We start from the raw sequence: 19,773 nt of genomic DNA on the forward strand, positions 1-19,773 counted from the left end.
GAAATAATACAATACTCATCTTCACGTTTCGGAGGCCAAAATCTGCCTCCGTATTCATAAATTACCAAAAATATTCTAAGATATTTGCAGTTATTCCTTTTTAATTATTCATTTCTCAACTTCTTCGACAGATGTCAAAGGAGTTTTGACATATGAAATGATGTCAATGTTGTTGATTGACAATTGAAACATTCGATGTGATAAAAGGTACTTTCCCATATCAGTCTTTTGACATTTCGTCACTATCCAAATTTTTCTTCAAGATACACATTGAAAAAAATAAAAATAAAAAATATTGCAACAAAAAATTTTCGAGACAACACCATCACAAAGTGAGAGGTGATTGATAAAAAGTATCATCATTTGAAATACAATTATTGAAGACGCTTTCATTATTATTCCAGTTAACATAATTGTTGATTCTGACCAATTTTGCAAAATTTTCGTTTGGTTTTTGGTTTTGTTTTTGAAGTGGTTGCTTCGTAGCCGAAAAATTTTTCGATGACCTGAAAGTAAGAACCTTCAGCCGGTTTTCACCTGTGAGGATTCATATTCCATTCCAATCAGGCGGTTCATTCATCAGTTCATGAAGGAAATTATAATTTGTATATATAGTTTTTCCACAAGTGCAGTATTAAATGATGAAATGCTGACTTCAGGTTATTGCCTACCTTCATGGGAACGAAAATTATCAAACAATGTGTGTGAATGCTCAATTCCCTACTACGAAATCTCAACAATACTGCTCGTTTATTTCATACCTAATTCAACATTATTGCATTTTGAGTATAATTTGAAGTGACCCACATCTTTTCAATTTCGAAGGTTCAATGAAATTGATTGCTACTATACTGATTGAAGCTGACATTCTGAAATTTCTTCTAGGGTATTACACGGCCATGTTGTGTGCAAGAGAGGTGACAGTTCTCAGGAGTTCTCTTACATTTTGAGAAAATTTCAAATTTATCTATATCGACGAAACTTCAATTTTATTTTATATAATTTCCCAAAATGATCGAGATATTAACGTGACATCAAATGGTGATATTTACCAAAGAAACTATTATTACCTTTCCTCAGTTTGAACTCTTTTCTGTTCACTATCACAACAGTAATCTGCTGATCCATGAATATCAAGATCGTCCCAAGTAGTGCTGGGGCAATTGCAAGTGGTATGGCATAGTAAGGGTTTTTTTTGAAAGGAGGAACGATCCAGCCTCTATTCGGTAAAGTTGGCTTGAATTCATATGGAACTTCCAGTTTTGGGGTCGGTATACTGACATTGAAGTCCAAAATTGTCATGATAAGGATTGCTATCAAAACAGAAAAGTCACTGATGAATAGTCGAATCTGAAAAAAAATATGATATTTGGTTTCACAAGAAGGGTTACTTGGGTAACATCATCAACTTTTTTAACAATTGTTCCTTGTCAACGATCCGACTTTCAATTCTCCTTCAAGGCTCTGAAACAATGAATTTTCATACACATATCTACCACAGAAGTGGTAGGTTTGTTTATATATTTACTCAGGCTGATTCACGGTGGATGGCACATTAGACGTTTCTAGTGAACCAGACAACGGATCACTTTGAAAATTTGATGGAGGGCATATTCGGACATTCTATAGCCAACTAAAATATTTTCGATAATGCGGTGTTGCCGCTTCTATTAGAAAGCAGTAGCAACTTTGATTTTTCAAATAGAACACTCTGTATATAATATTATTTTTGGAATCTCCAACAATTGCCCGACAACTTTTCTTGATATTTCCCTATACCTATCTGTTACCGTTTTCGAAATAAAAATTAATTTCAATTTTTTTCTTCCAAAATCATGACTTCTAAAAATGCCGATATCTTTTAGTTAAGAAGTACTATGATATCGAAATTTGGTTTGGAGTTAGGTGACACTTGGACATTTACCAAACGTCAGCCTAATCTCCGTTACTTCAATACAGGGTGGTAAAAAAATACAGTTTTTTCGTTTGCTTGAAAAAGTTGCTGAAATTTGATTATTTCAAATGGAAAACCCTGTATATTATTGAAAATTCAGAAAGCTGCTGAAATTTGCTTTCTTTCTATGTATATCATACCTATACCTAACTAGTCAAGTTTCGGACTTATGAACATTTATTTGTGAAAATGTCCCTTCAGAATGGTATTTCCATTCGGTATTTGGTAAGCAGGCCGTGATTACTATTTGACAGTAGCGTTGTGACATTCTCCTAATAATATCGACATTTTCGTCACTTCAGAAGTTGCAAATACCTTCAAAACGATGGAACAAAACTATTCAAACGAAGTTCTTATGAATTTGTTTATTATTTTTGGACAGTGTGACAAAATTATCAGCAGAACATTTAGAAAGTTCAATGAAATGTATCCGAATCTACCGCCAATGAACCTCAAGAAATTTATACGAATTCAGAACAATTTCAATGCATTTGGATCAACTTTGAAAGCACCAAGAAACTTGCCTCGACCCGTAACTTTCGAAGACAACCAGATTAATGTCTTAGCATATTTTCACGCATTTCCCGAGTCATCGATAAGAAGTGCTGAAAAAGATTTGGGTATAAAATATTCATCGGTTCAAAGAATCTTGCGAAGACATAAAATGCATGATTATAAATTCACCAAAATTCAAGCAATGAAGCCTCAAGATCCTCAACAGAGAGTAGAATTTTGTGAAATGTTGTTGACACGCATTCAAGAAGATCCACTTTTTTTAAATAAAATTATTTGGACTGATGAATCGAAATTTTCGAGAGAAGGGATTTTCAATAGAAAAAATCGTCATTATTGGTCCAGTGAAAATCCTCACGTCACAAAAGAAGCCGGATTTCAAGAAAAATTTAGTTTTAATGTCTTCTGCATGTTGATGGACAACAAATTGAGGTACGTGATATACGAGGAGTCATTAACATCCAGAAGCTACCTGAATATTTTGGAGAATACTGTAGACAGTTTCGTGGATAATCTGCCACTCGAAGATTATCGAAACTGTTGGTACCAACTAGACGGAGCTCCTGCCCATTGCACAAGAGAAGTGAGCGCAGAACTGGATAGACTATTTGACGATCGGTGGATGAGGCGCTTGGGACCATGGAATTGGCCAGCGAGATCACCCGATCTTAATCCATTAGATTTTTATTTGTGGGGAATGTTTAAAGAAAAAGTTTACAAAATACCCGTGCGTTCGAGAGATGAATTGTTAGAAAGGATTGCCCAAACATTTGAAGATTTGGATCCCAATGAAATCAGATCTGCCACCACGAAAGCAGTCAACACTCGCATTTTAAAGTGCTTGGAAGTGAACGGCCAGCGATTCGAACATATTTTGAAATATTCCACATGATTGTTTTACTTTTTTATAATTAATCATATCAATATTTCCAATTTCAAGTTTCTTGGTGCTTTTTTAACGTTCATCCAAACATATTGAAATTGTTCTGAATTCGTATAAATTTCTTGAGGTTCATTGGCGGTAGATTCGGATACATTTCATTGAACTTTCTACATGTTCTGCTGATAATTTTGTCACACTGTCCAAAAATAATAAACAAATTCATAAGAACTTCGTTTGAATAGTTTTGTTCCATCGTTTTGAAGGTATTTGCAACTTCTGAAGTGACGAAAATGTCGATATTATTAGGAGAATGTCACAACGCTACTGTCAAATAGTAATCATGGCCTGCTTACCAAATACCGAATGGAAATACCATTCTGAAGGGACATTTTCACAAATAAATGTTCATAAGTCCGAAACTTGACTAGTTAGGTATAGGTATGATATACATAGAAAGAAAGCAAATTTCAGCAGCTTTCCGAATTTTCAATAATATACAGGGTGTTCCATTCAAAATGATCAAATTTCAGCAACTTTTTCAAGCAAACGAAAAAACTATATTTTTTTACCACCCTGTATTGAAGTAACGGAGATTAGGCTGACGTGTGGGAAGTGTCCAAGTATTACCTAACTCCAAACCAAATTTCGATATCATAGTACTTCTTAACTAAAAGATATCGGCATTTTTAGAAGTCATGATTTTCGAAGAAAAAAACTGAAATTAATTTTTATTTCGAAAACGGTAACAGATAGGTATAGGGAAATATCAAGGAAAGTTGTCGTGCAATTATTGAAGATTCCAAAAATAATATTATATACAGAGTGTTCTATTTGAAAAATCAAAGTTGCTACTGCTTTCTAATAGAAGCGGCAACACCGCATTGTCGAAAATATTTTAGTTGGCTAGAGAATGTCCGAATATGCCCTCCATTGAATTTTCAAAGTGATCCGTTGTCTGTTTCACCAGAAACCTCTAATGTGCCATCCACCGTGAATCAGCCTATATATTTTTCGAATAATCATGATTCCTTAATTATAACACTCACCAAAATGAAATTCCATCGTGTTGAAAATATAACTATTTTTGAATAATTAGGCATATTAGATACAAAATAAAATAAGAAACAATAACAACACACAGAAATAGATGAAACAAACGAATATCTTCATCTATGATACTGATGACAGAAATGACAGAAAAATATCAAATTAAAAACAGGGATCATTTCACTCAATGAATTGAAATAAGCCGTATTGAAGCCATCGGCATACCTCTTAGTGTTTATGATATTTGGTGTAGACTTTTCTATTTTGGGAACATGAACTTTTTTCTGTAATTATTTTTCGGGCAAGGGCTCTTGTGAAATTATTTTTCACTAGGTACTGCTGGTTTATTTGAATATTTTTGTTATGGAACTCAGGAAAACGGCAATTGCTCTCACTTTCAAATTCCTTATGATAATAATTTCAATATGAAAATTGTGTTTTGAATAATACATGCCAGTTTTGAATGAAAACTCTGAAAGCTGTCCCAGATTGTTTAATTTTTGAAATGAAATTAATAATGTCATCAACATATCTTTTGAAAAATGGCAATGGAAATGACAACTTTCCCGAGCAAATCTTTTATAGTTTTGCCATGACCAGATCTGCACAAATGAGTGACAAATAGTTACGCATTCCCAACCCAAAAATCTGTTTGTGAGAAATCCATTATGAAAAAAGTAATACAAGTCTATACAGAATTCAAAAACTTATATAGAAAGATCTAGGGGCAAAGTGGTAAAATTCGAAATTATTTCCTACTTACTTTGGATAATATTCATCAAGAGAATGCCAGTAAAAAATTATACCACGTCAAAAGCAATTGATGAAATAAAAAATTTCAAATACAAATCATCCTTTTCGAAACCGTATATCAGTATTTCACTAATCAATTTCAAAAGTCTAAGATGAGAGAACCAACACAAATAACAATAGGTCTCGAAGGTATACCTTCCTTCTGCATATTTTATAAAAAATACAATTTGGGACAAATTCCGTTGTTATACGTGAGTTATTCGGTACAGTTTTTGTGTTATTAATTATTTTCATGCAGCTTTTTGATCTATTTGTTTTTTTTTGGTTTCGAATTTTTTTGAGCGAATTGTGTAGTAATATCATATAGGTGTCGTTATCATTCAAAATTTGTGTAGACTTTTCAGGAAATTCTCTTTTATTCATGTTACCTTTGTCAAATCGAATAAAAGTAAATATCAAAAACCCCAAACCCCTTTGTTGAACATGGAAGAGAATATGGACACATTTTTGACTTTAAGAATCTGAGTATTCCAGATATTCGACCAAATCTATCCAAAAGACTGTTCAGATAAGTGACACATCCCCTCAAACACGATAAACACTAAAATGGATGTCAATGACCTCAATACGGTACATTACAATTTATTTAGAATAGGCCAAGCAACGAAAGATCACCGTTCTACCTCTTTTTTGATACAAATAATTAGTATTGCCATTCAACGTGGCAATGCTGCTTCAGTACTTGGAACTATTCCTCCTTCACATAATTTTGATGAGATCATGCATTGCCTTAATTTCAGTACGGAACTGTAACCTCTTCGAAACAAGCCTAGATATGTGGATATTATCAGTCTCCTATCAAAGTTAATTCACAAGTGATTGGTTCACCCTTTCTTTTTCAGTGCGGTCAGTGGACTCAGGTCATTCTTGCCCCCCAAATATGAGTTGTAGTCCTCGTAAAACTGATTCCCTTTCAGTGAAAGAGCTTCATGAAGGAAGAGCCGAATCGATCACTCTATAAAACCCTTCCTCACTTGGAAGGATCGATCGCAACTTGAGAAATTGTTCTTATGTAGATTCTGTGAAACATGTTCTTCCTTACGAATCAGTAGTAGAAGTGTTGTTCATGACGAAGAATTTCAAGAACGAAGTTTTAATGATGAACGAGAACGGGAATGTTTCCTACTTATTTATCAAACTCAAACACCTGTTCATGCAGCTGCAGTTTCTTAAGAATGTATCATCTTTCCCTCCAACCGATTTCCTGGAGTCTCTGAAGTCTACTAGATACTCGTTAGGACAACAAGAGGATTGTTCCGAATTCTTGGGGTTCTTGTTGAATACTCTTTGTGAGCAAAACAATAGCAAAATCAATACTCCTGACCGCTCTGGACTGAATGATTTCGTACAGCCCATCTCGTCTTGTGTTTGTAAATCTTTTGCTGGAAAATTCCTCACTTGTTTACTTTGTGGTAAATGTTCAAGAAGTACCGAAAACTTATGTGAATTTCTGGAACTTCATCTAGCTTTTCCTAATATGACTAATAACCAGTCCGTGCAAAGCTTATTGTTAAATCATCTGAAAATGGAATTTTTAACAGGTGATGATCGACCGTATTGTCAAACATGCGCCAAACTTACTGACTGTTATAAAGAAACAAGTATAGCTGAGGCACCATTCAATCTAATAATAACACTGATGATTTTCAAACAAGACAAGACAAGGTTCTGGCGTTGAATTTGGTCATTATTACGCCTTGGTCAAAGACGAAACGGACTGGTTTAACTTTGACGATAGTCGTGTCACGAAGTGTTCTGGCAATGCATTGAATTTATTGGAGGCTCTGTAGACACCCTACATTTTGTTTTATAAGAGAGAGACATTGTTGGATCGAGATCTTCAGATGATGTGGTGCTGCAGGTTTTTCCGGGTTTTTCTGCAGCAGAGAAAGCAAATGCCCCACTGGAATCAATGAAGTCGCCCCGGAGCGCCAATTAATTTTTTATGTCGTTTTTATTTGATTTTTGTCGTTGTTTTAATAAATAATATCTTATTTATTTAGTGAAATGTCATTAATAATGACATACACCACCTAAGCCGTATTATAGGTAGAGAGATATTTTGGGGTATTTTATTTTTATTATTTAACTAATATGCCTGATTTTTTCAAATAGTTGTATTTTCAACACGAAGATACTCCTATTCGGTGAGTAATTCAATAAGGAATTCATGATTCGTCACAGTTATAAGTTTTGTGAGATAAATGTTCATGTAATTCATTTAAACAAAGACTTCAATCAAATCTGAAACTTTTACAAAAAAAAACTTGTTTAAATTGATCCTGTCACGCAAATAACCCTTCTTGAAAATAATTGCTGGATCACCAAGCTAGTTAATAATTGATTAATATTCTATAATTGATTTCATCAAACTACATGTGATATGTGTGCAAACTCAGAAACAAATGCGTGATATTGTTTTTCCACTTACCTTTGTAGAAAAAAATGAGGCATTCTTGAAATCTTTGAGTTTGATGGAAATTATAAATGTTCCGAAAAATAACAGAATCGACATGAGAAATACATTTGAAGTAGATTTTGATGTAAGACATCTTTCAGAGAAAGTACTATTGAGTTCCTGCAAAACAAAAGGAATATATATTTGATCCTTTCATATTATGGAGTTGATTGTGAACTTACAAGGCATTGTGTTCTACGGGAGATGTTTTCGAATGTATTCGAGAAAGTAGTAGATACATTGTCGTTGATAAAACACAGGCAATCAGTGCCTGATATGCCGATGGGGTACTTCTTTCCTATAGCCATTACATTTTCGAATGCCTGAAAACCAATGATTACATATTAGATATCTCAGGAATGTTTGTTCAACAAATAGAAACATATTTCGTCATATTGACTTTTTTATTTTGAATGATACGAAGAGGGCATGTTAATGGTTTCTACGAGTACCACTTCCAAAATAGAAAGTAATATAATAATATAATAGAAAAATATTCGAATTCAGTTACTTGAATATCTACTTCTAATCGTACTCTGTATTATCTCTTGTTAGTGTAACATTGAGTACTATTTCTGTGAAGAGCTTTCATGATTTTGTTCACGATCACTGCCTATGTGTATGCATTTTCTGAAGACTTTTGCAATGACCGATTTTGAACCCAAGTCATCAAAGAAATCCATAACGACTAACACTCTCTGACAGTTGCTATAGATCGACGATAGACTTCTGGTTTGAAGATCAGAGATTTCGTTAATGTGTACCCAGAAACCACAAAAACCATCCTGCTTCTTGAAATATGGCTTATTCCTGAACCCCCTAGCTTACAGAGGAAGATTTCATTTTCTTTACCTGAGATGGAATCATCGCAATCAAACTCATGTATCCAAAACAAGCACTATTTTCAAATACCAGAACTGCAATACTCTTATCGACGCGCTTTTCATCAATTTACTTGGGGTCTTTAGGAGGTGAAGTAGACTTGTTCATGAAGTAGACTTAGACGAACTCTCCTCCATCTACTGAAGAAGCCTACTTGTCTGGTGAAACGTCGGGACGACTGTTGCAGCTCTGAAGTTTAACAACAGTGCTTGTTTTGTATTCATTTTACATCAGAGATTTCAGTTTTATGTGTCAAAATAATCTGCTTAATTCTAGGATATGTCAGCATCTCTTCTTTAGGGGGCGATGAAAATACCTCAGGCAGGATGGACTGACTGTTTACAAAACCAGAAAAGTGTCCAGAGGAAAATAAGGAAACCACTGCGGCACTGGTGGCTGAAATGAGTCAGTGGTAACCTTTTCTTTCCATAAGCGGAAACTGAAAAAGGAGATTATTATAGCGGTGTTATGCGACTCGGGCTGAAGAATGAATGGTACCAGATTAGGTATTATGGGATATCAGGTGACCTCTCAGAGTACTCAATTTACACTCTTTGCAGCAGATTTTTGAATATAGATAACTCTTTTTGTCATTCTAGTGTGTATTCAATAGAATACAAGCATAAAAAAATGTGGAGACTCTTCGTGTGAATTCATCGATTGGCAATTTGAGTGTGATAAGCTAACTGAGAACACAGTAATGGGAGATTCGGTGGTCCTTTCAAGAATACTTACTGGATCTACATGTGTGAGACAACAGAAGAGAAAAGCCTCAGAAAGTGCAAGGATCAGGTATATGGCATAATTTTTTCAACTGGATACAATGAAGCCCTGGGAAATCAATGAAAAGGCAATGGAAGAGATCCAAGCATGCATTGAGACCTTCAAGATAATATCCGAGGGACAGTAGGTCTCAATAAATAATCTTGAAACTGATACCAGAGGCTCCCAAATGGGATCTAAATTCATTTCAATCATATAGGAAGTTCAGACCAGTTGATATTCATCCACTGATGATTAAGAAACTGCCGGTACTTTCACTTCAAAAATTTTTATAATCCCCAGAGCACTAAAATACATATTGGAAACACAAATATTGAATAGGGCTAGCTCCATTCTGAAACATGAAAAAATGGGACAGGACTCAACCAAGGCTTCAGGACTTTGAATGGTTTTCAACGGAAATCGCATGATCAGTGTCATGCGACCTTATGAAGACCTTATGAATTAATCAACAGATATATTAGGGAAATTGATCTGGATTTCAGAATATTGCAACGGGACCAATGTGAGCACAGGTACGGTCATTGAATATGCCTACACGATCAAGGGAGATTTTTCTATTTGCTTCCTTAAATATTGAGGGCATAATTGATACGTTATCTCTATAATTAAACATTGAGGCGTCGAAGAGAAGAAAGATCGACGATATGAGCTGCAGTTTGATAGACGGAACACTTGAAGGAAGATTTGTATACATAGACGAAAATCACGAGTGGAAATGGGTTGTCTTCAAGTTGAGTAAGTCATTACTTCATGATAAATTGTTATGGACAGGGTGTTGAGTCTTTTAAATCATTTCAGACAGCACACAGTTTCCTTGAAATATCCCAACTTCATTCCTTTGTGCCGCAGTAGTTTTTGATGATCCCTCAAATATCCAGAGAAATTGTAGCTTCGTAGAAAATCCTGCATTAACAATTCCCACTTCAGCCGGAGGATGTCTTCGATCTCTCCACAGGATATTTTTTGTAAATGCTCAAGAGGGACTCGAAGGATATCTCAATTTCATCACCATTCATTGTTGTAGAACATCCCGACGTTATAACCTCAATACTGTCCAAGGTGCTCATTGGTGTCCTTGAAATATTACGAAACTGTCATAGGAGTATGCTATTTGAACTGTGTGATTTGATGAGAATTAATGAAATAGTGCGCAATATATTGTATTACAAATCACTTGGAACACTTCTGACAAATCAAAAAAAATTCCATCAAATTTCAATATCAACATGAGTCCGATTCTCAATTCCTAACTGTTCTATCTAATGACAGCATTAACTCAAATCCCTTGATGTGTTTGTCAGTTGCCATTTAATGGGTAAGAAGTCATTATATATTCATATGTTTCAAAATATTTTTTTCTATATCTGTGGGCTTTCGAAATATTTTTCCCTCCTCCAGTACGTTTTTGGTTCAGCATTCAACGGCGACAGTCAAATCTGATCAAATCAAAATCTTTCATTCCTTAAACTCAGTTCAAACTAACAGAAATAAAATTCTTCAAATGACTCATGATGTTACTATTACTCGCCAATAACTCTGTAAACAACACGAACAAAATATATTGTGTCAAAGTTATTTTACAGGTGCTTCAGTCATATTCACAGGTTTTTATGCCTGACGTTTCATCTAGTACTGCGTTGGACATTATCAAAGGTCGTAGTGCCCGTGTTGGTTTTCAAGTTGCATTGGCCCGAACGCGGTAACTGGAATGATAGTACAAAATATTCATATAAATATTTTGAAACAAATTTAGTTACTCTCGCAGACTTTCTGCAATGCAGTTTCTATTTCATATCTCACTAGCGATCCACCCCGGCTCCGCACGGGTGCAATGCTGTTACTATATATACAGATAAAGGCGTACGATCATTTATAATCATTAAGTGTTTTAGAGTGAAATGCGACTTTTGACGCATAAGCACGCTATTCATAGGCATGCACCGCTGGCCCTTCATACGGTACCACCGCAACCTCTATGTCCCTGCATTTCAAATCTTCGGGGGTTTTCATTCAAAGAACACGACAAGTAAACGACAATATTGAACTATAATAAAAGCATAATGTATTCAAGGTACTGAATTTGATGAGGGTCGATGTTGTATTGCTCAAAATCGCTTCGAAAAAAGTGAGGGATGACAAATGGTTATCGCGGGTTATCCCTAGATGATAGACATATATTCTCGCGAACTTTTCTGTAGATCTTTTTAAGGTGTACAATACCGCAGTGCATTATTTTAATCTCTCTCGTAGAGTTCAGCTAGCGTTTTCAATGTAAACGCATAAAATGTGTTTATTTACGATATCACATTAGGAACCACCAAAACTATCAGTGTTTCTCTACTTTATGCATCTTATATACATCTTATATATATATAAACTTTCCTCTTGAATCAATCTATCGATTAAAAAAAAACGTGCATCACTATCCGTTAGGTAGTTTTGAAATTCTGTACATACATAGGGACAGACAGCGGGAAGCGATTTTGTTCAATACTTTGTAGTGAAGGTACATATAGTATATAATACATTCCTAACACATTCAGGACGTTCTCAAGATTGAAAAATTTGATACCTCATATATCTTCAATAGTACCAATTATGTTCATGTGATATTTGTAGGACATTTCGAAGAAATTCTACAGAAAAAAGTAACATATCCACCGATATCCTATGCATGATTTGACTTTATGTCTTTTTGATTCGATAATGATCATCATGCTATCTGGAATAATGAATTCTAGTCCAGGGCAAATACAATGGTATATTGCAGAGACGTATACAACAGGCCATGATTATTGTAACACGACAACCTATGAAGAAATGCTGAATATGAGTCTGACAAAATCGACTATGGGGACAAACACCAAGAGTAATGAAACAGTAGGCAAAAGACCTCTGAAACTTCGAGGTGAAGTTAGTTGGAATAGGTTCAAAATCAGAGAGTGTTACTAGATCACATATTGACCTGTAGCTGGTCAAACGCACTTAGAGAAAGACATAGGAGTTGAATCTAGACATGGCTGTTGGCCGAAGATGAAACAACCGATCACTATCAACAGACTGTGTATTGGGCAAAGATTTGATTGTTTCATAATGATCGACTCACAAGGGATTCAATAATGTTGAGGGACAAACATCAAATATACTGTTGGACCACACATCGCATCTCCATTACGGGCTTGGTCAATATGGATTCGTCATCCTGTGAAGTATTTGCAATCTTTTTAGACACATGGAACATCAAATTGAGGCATCAATATTTCCACAGACAGCCGGGCTGCACTTGTCACTTTGTAGATTTCAAAATCTTCGGTACGGAACCAGATTAGAAAATTGGTTGAAGAGAACCATCAAAAATACTGGAAAAATACTCACTGGAAAACCTTCATGACGGGGCCATCTGGAAAAAGGACTGAAGAATGAGAAATATGCGAAAAGAAAACCCTTCGATATTCATTAAATAATTTCAATTCATCCATTTCAACTTATCAACTTGCAAAAACCTCATCCTGCAATGAATAACCAGAATTTCACACTGGCACAGAATAAACTGATTTAATGAGCGTGAACCCTATACTCGTCCCTATTGGTTTAAAAACTAACAACCATGATATACCAACAGGTTCGAAAATTATTAGAAGGCGAATACTATTGTTTTGATAATGAAAAATTTCAAAATCAATTATTGATATGAATGAAATTCTCAAAAACGTGCTCCTACATTCAACAAAATTCACAGAAACATGTTAATTTCAATTCAAATCCACAAAGCCAAATCCAACAATACAGCGTTACTCAGATTATAATATGCAAAATCGAAGTGTTGATTATCAACAATATTGTTTTCTTAAGATGAAAGACAACAAAACAATACGCTGCAAATTACAATTTGAATTCATAAATTGCTCAAGCTGAGCAACCTGTATGTCAACTCTACCGATTTTTTTAAACTACCTGTTCTTCAACGGAATGCACACAACAATCCTCAAAAAACGCATGTTATCGATTTCCATCAACCTGAATATTTTTATTTCGATGATAGTGCAGTGAATAATTATTCAGAAAATGTGATTAACCTGAAAATCAAAATATGTGGAGTCTTCAGGGTCAATTTCATCGATTTCATTCAAAAACCGTAAAAATACCAATTATTACACAATCAAGCTAAAAAAACAAAAATAAAAAGTTTCTCTCAACTATCGATGAACAGTTTTTAGAAAGAAATACACGTAGTTTGTCTGAAAGTTACTTTCTGCATGATCTGCACAGATTTAGGTAGAGTTAATTTTTGAAATTTATTGTTTTCTTTCTTTTTTGTATCAAGCTGGAGAAGTAGAAAGACAAAACCTTTTTTCCCCAAAAATAATTTCTCCTCATAATATAATCTTTCAATTTATAAAAGGAATGTCAATTATATTGAAAACACAAATGAATTCAAAATACTTATAGAGAGAAATGAAGAAATATCAATTTTCAGTCTTCATAGTGTAAACAATTATTCAAATGGATATACACTTTTAATTATTGGTGTAATATTATAGAACATGAGGGAGAAATTTTCATAGAAATAAACTTGAAACAACCTGACATACAGAGCGGATGTAAGTAATCCCCTCCACCTTTAAACAGATTTAAACCTCCTAACTTTCGGCGGGGCAACCGAGTTCGACTCAAGACGCCGAAGTGTAAACATCAAAGTGTGAAAGCTTGAAGTGTAGTGATAGGAATTATATTCATAGCGATTATTCGAAGTGTTCATTACAGTGCTGAGTTTATACAAAGCACTGAGAGATTAGTTCTTTTCAGAGCTGTGTGTGCGAAAGCACACGGCAATAAAGAATTCGATAAAACAAAAAATTAACCCTTCACATTTCAGTTCGAGACTTCGGCTCCATTGAAAAATGGAGTACGAAAAGCTTGAGGAGACCATCCAGGAGATAAAAGAAGAAAATAGACAATTATGGGCGATAAACAAAAAATACGAGGAGGACATCATCGCCATGAAGGAAATAATCGATAGCATGCGCGGTAGGATAGACGAACTTCTAAAGGAAAAGGAGGAAGAGAAAAAGAAAAACAACAAGAACCCAACAAAAAACACCCCTGAACAAGGGAAAGGAAAAAAAGAAAAGGTAAGCGGAAAAACCGAAAAAAGCCCTGGAACAAGGGAGAAAACCGCAGACCAACGATCGACAAGAAGGCCAAGAGCCCCTGAAGCATCAACCTCCGAAACGGAATCAGACGAAGGCTTCCAGCGAGTGGAAACCAAGAAAAACAGAAAAACGAGAAGACGTCTGGAAAAAGAAGAGAAAGAAAAACAGAAGGAAAACCACGCGGATATGGAAATGGAAGCGGAAACGTCGTCCATAGATGACGTACATAGACAAACAGAGGCACCAACCCCTGAAAACAAAAACCCAGAAACTCCAGTATGGCCAACCGTGACAAACAGCGGAGAACAAGTCTTACCAACCCCAGCGAGTTCGGATTCGAACTCGAACACGAATCAAGGGAACCCAGCCAATCCGCCACCGATAGTCGTGCACAACAGCAAAAGGTGGAACGAGATTTCTGAAGGTCTCGAAGACAAAAAGATCGGATACAACAAAGCAAGGCTGACCAGGGATGGAATTTACATCCACACGAATAACGAGGAGGAGTGCCGTAGAGCGACCCGATACATGGAAGAAAGGAAGATAGACTTCCATACATACTCCATTAAAAAAGAGATCCCGCTACATGCAGTGATTCGCGGGATCCCTGAAATCGTGACGGCGAAGGACGTCACAAGCGACCTAAAAGCACAGGGATACACTGTGCTCGTGTTATAGGATGACATCCAGGCGCACCAGGACGACGCTACCGCTTTTCCTGGTAAAAGTGCCAAAAAATGAAGAAAGGATATTCGCACTAAGAATGTTCGTGAACCTTATTGTGAGAGCAGAACCCAAACGAATAAACAGAGGGCAAATACAGCAATGCCACAAATGTCAATTTTTTGGATATGCATGGAGATGTTGTCACGCAACCGCGCGTTGCGTAAAATGCGGGGAACACCACGAGACAAGGGATTGCCAAAAACAACGAGAAGCGCCAGCCGAATGCGCCAACTGCCTGGGAGCATACCCGGCAAGTTAAAGGGGATACAGAATGTTCCCCAAACCCAGACCCACACAAACAGCAGGAAACAGGCCTCGACAAGCGGAGAGTCAGAGGCCCCGGTGGCAGCTAGCTCAAAGGGAACCAGCACCGAAGGCGCAGAAAGCCGGAGAAAATGAGCTGGTCCAAATTTTAGGGAGCTTAACGACTAAGCAGCAAAAGATTGCGCAAGCGGTCTTAACCGCCTTAATACAAGCACCCGGACGACAGAAATGCCTGCAAGAGTCCCGGAAAGACTACTAGTAGGATCATGGAACATAAACGGTTCCATAGAAAAACGGAACGAGCTACTAGAGCTGCTATCGCGTCTAGACATAGACGTCATGGCACTGCATGAGATAAGATTGAGGAGCGAAAAGAGCTACCGTATCCCAGGATATAACATATACAGGACAGACAGGCCAGGGGGGCACCGCGCCGCAGGGGGGTGGCGCTACTAGTAAAAACTGACCTAACAGAAAGCGAAGACAAAAAACCAGGAGTCCAACTCGGAGAAGCAGTAGCGGTCAAAATCACAATGAGACGCTACGAGCAGCTGAGAAAATCGTCGGTATATATGCCTCCGCAAGGTATAAGACTAGAAAGAAATGTTCCCAGATCACCATCCAAAAGTTGCCATTGGAGACTTCAACGCAAAGTCTCGCGACTGGAACTGTAGAAATGGAAACAGGAGAGGCAGAGAACTAGGCAGAATCCTAGAAGAATTCGAGGACATCGCGGTAGTAGCACCAAACACCCCAACATACTATGCGCACGAAGATCAAGTCCCGGACATTCTCGACATCGCACTAGTGCAGAACATACCAACGGAGATGGAAGTACTAGACGAAGGTTCGTCAGACCACAACCCCATTCTATTCACAATAGAAAGAGGTGAAGTGGAAATAGACAACTCAACAAAGCGAGTCATCGACTGAATGAGATTCCAGCGCGCCATACACGATGCGTTGGGTGAGATACCACGCATCAAAACAACAACGGACCTGGAGAACGCCACAGAACAGCTGCAGCAGGCGACCATCCAAACAATGGAAAGAAGCGCACGGGAAATCCCATCCCCACGCTTCAACTTCCAAGATCAGCTCCCACCAGAAACGATGGAACTGGTCAGGATAAGGAGACGCCTGAAAAGACGTGAATGCAGAAAGTACTCAGGAAAGGACCTCGATAGCCATGCCTGTCAATACACGGCGAGCAAGGAATCGTCTACACTGACCAGGAGAAGGCGGAAGCATTCGCGGACAACTTCGAAAGGCAGTGCAGAGAGAACGACGTCCTGTTCACGGACGAAGTAGAAAAAATAGAGAGACAGGTGGAAATAACGGTACGAAGTTTGAGACAGCGAACGAACAACGTGCAACTCCCGGCCCCGACATCTCCTGAGGAAGTGAAAGACATCCACCCGGAAAGCTCCTAGCCCGGGCAACATAACAAACCGGGCACTTAAAATACTACCGCGCAAGGATATAGCAGCCATAACTAACATCATAAACGCTATACTCAGATTGCAGCACTTCCCGTTCAAAGAGGCAACGGTTATCCACATCCCAAAGCCCAAGAAGTCCACCTGTTTCCAGACAATCACAGGCCAATAAGCTTACTACCTTCCATAAGCAAAGTGGCGGAACGTGTCATCTCGTGACTCGAAGATCAAACTAGAGAGCTAGGAATCCTCCCGGATGAACAATTCGGTTTTAGATCAGAACACTCGACAGAGTTACAAATCCTGAGGGTAGTAGACTTTGCAACCGAAGGCTTCAACCTCGGCAAATGACACAACACCGGTGCAATCTTCCTAGACGTCTCTAAGGCGTTCGACAGGACTCGGCATCAAGAACTACTTGCCAAAATGAGCGATTTCGGATTCTCAAAACCAATGGTAAGATTATTTCAGTCTTTTTTAGCTGACAGGCGATGCAGATGCAGAGTAGGAGACGAACTATCAACAATTCGGATACTGGAGGCAGGGGTCCCGCAAGGAGCAGTCCTTTCGCCGCACCTCTTCTCCGTATACACAGCGGAGGTGCCCAAGCCGGAGAACAACTTCAACGAGTTAACGCTCTACGCAGAGGACACGGTCCTGCTGGCGAAATCCACGAGCCAAGCGCATGTCACAAGATACTTGCAGCAACAGGCAGACAGATTAGAGGAGTGGGCAAACCTGTGGAAGATCAGTTAAACCCTGACAAGAGTCAGGCGATACTGTTCACCCGCAGGTTGGTACAACCGAAAGGCAACGTCACCTTCAACGGACAAGAGATTCCGTGGACCAGCAAAGCGACATACTTGGGGGGTCATCTTAGACAGGATATTAACATTTCAGTCTTATGTACGGCAGCGAATTGGAATGGCTAGACACGCCAGACAATGACTGGCACCTATCATAGGACGCAGAAGCAACATGGGGTTGAAAGTGAAGTTGCTAATGATCAAAACCGTCCTCATGCCCATAATACTGTATGCCTGCACTGCCTAGGGCCAGTGCGGACAGACATACAGGAAGCAGATACAGTCGTTTATGAACGTGAGCGTAAGGGCCGCCGTGAACGCGCCGTACTATATCCCAAATAGATATATATATATATATATATATATATATATATATATATATATATATATATATATATATATATATATATATATATATATATATATATATATTCTGTGTATTTTCTCCCCATAAGGATTATTTTCATATATATATATACAGAGACTTAGACCTGGACACGCAATATGTGGACGTGTATATGAGAGAACACGCAGAAAGCGTGTTCGATAGGATCAGATCGCACAACAACCAAGCGCTACGCGATCTTCACGATGCGTTGAACATGGATGAACCCAGGTTCCTAGAAAGGGACAAACATCCAAGGCCGACGAAGCAGAACCAAAGACCGCCCCCACGAGTCGCCGTCAGGCGACTCCGGTAAGCATACTAATCAGATTTTCTTACAGCAAGTTCACCGCAGAACAACTCGACCGCGATCCAATTATCCTTAGATTCACTGAGGAACGCCCAACGTTAATAGCAATAGCCGCCGGTTAGTTTTTGGGGGCCCCCATGCAAAAATTCAGTTAGGAATAGTCAGACAAAACACTTTTTACCGATCGCGAAAAAATAGCACCTAAAGGCTGACTTTCGACCAAAAGAGGTCAGATGTCCTGCTGAAGTGCCCATCAGTAAGTTGAGAACCGCTCGGAGAGCGGGGGTGGATGGAGTGCGGTAGGGTTCTCCTCGCTAAATAGCTGGGAGGGAAGCTTCTACTTCAGGGCACTCAACCCGGGAGGGGGCATGGGGGGGGGAACCTACCGGATTTGCTCAAAATTTTTCTGAGAAAAAATCACGAGATCAGTTACCGCTTACACAATGACCTTCACTGCTTTGAATCTCAATAAATGCTTGTTGAGTTATTGATATTTGGATTTGAGACTGGGAATTTTGTGAAAAAAGGAAATAAAACTTCCTATATTTTTATATCACCTGTTATACAACTGTAGTAACTAACGTTACAACTGATTTCTTGATTTCTAATTTATTACTAACGGTATGTAAAGAATCACTTGGGATTCTAATGTCTATAAAGCTCGGTTTTCTGAATACTCCAAAAACCAATTTATGAGTGGTAATTTTCCACTGAATTAGAGAAACGAAGTATCACTTACATGAACCCTTCCTGTCCTAAACTATATGACCTACTCAAACACATAACATAAAAACCATGCCCATAAGACCGGTAGTTTTGTATATAAATAGTACGGTAAAAGAACTGAGAATACGACTTAACAAGTTATTCAAAAATGATGCCAATTTTGTCTCATGTCACAGAAATGAAATCTGGCTCACTTCAGTTGAAAAAATAAGTATCCAAACCACGCCATATATTTCAATTTCAGTTCCATTCGATGTAAAGAGTATGTTCTCCAACATACTGTACAACAACTGTGGAGTATCTTTTTTTAAATACATATATCAGATCAAGCCAAAGTAGATCAAAAATTTTTACAGCTTTCGATGTATTCCTAAATCAGAATAACCTACAGTTCGATAAAAAATTTCATGTGCTCAGCCCTTGGTCCACTTTCGGCAGATATATTTATGAACATCTTGAAGATCACATTAGTAAATTCCGACCTGGGTAAAAAACATAAAAATTTTTGGTACGGATATGTAGACGATATTCTCGCCTGTTTCAGAGGTACTATACGACAGCTGAACCAATTCATTACATTAATGGATAATCCTAATAGAAATATACTGTTCAGACTCGAAACAGAGAT

At 37.6% G+C, this 19,773-nt stretch overlaps 1 protein-coding gene across 6 annotated transcripts in view; it reads right to left on the minus strand.

The window, feature by feature from the left end:
• LOC111509639 (electroneutral sodium bicarbonate exchanger 1-like) overlaps nt 1-19,773 on the minus strand; it is a 146,756-nt gene that overhangs the window by 4,200 nt on the left and 122,783 nt on the right. For 4 of the 6 annotated variants that reach the window (XM_074183505.1, XM_074183507.1, XM_074183504.1 and 1 more), the window contains 3 exons: nt 7,851-7,991; nt 7,642-7,788; nt 1,071-1,350 (listed from right to left, as the gene is read on the minus strand). In XM_074183505.1, coding sequence (XP_074039606.1) covers nt 1,071-1,350; nt 7,642-7,788; nt 7,851-7,991 — 568 coding nt within the window. Of the gene's footprint in view, nt 1-1,070; nt 1,351-7,641; nt 7,789-7,850; nt 7,992-19,773 lie in introns of those variants that run through there. The other 2 variants (XM_074183509.1, XM_074183508.1) reach the window with 2 other exon arrangements.

The sequence above is a fragment of the Leptinotarsa decemlineata genome, unplaced genomic scaffold (genome assembly GCF_025532065.1).
Source record: "Leptinotarsa decemlineata unplaced genomic scaffold, Ldec_3_MD MMD2_tig00026340_RagTag_RagTag, whole genome shotgun sequence".
NCBI lineage: Eukaryota > Metazoa > Arthropoda > Insecta > Coleoptera > Chrysomelidae > Leptinotarsa > Leptinotarsa decemlineata.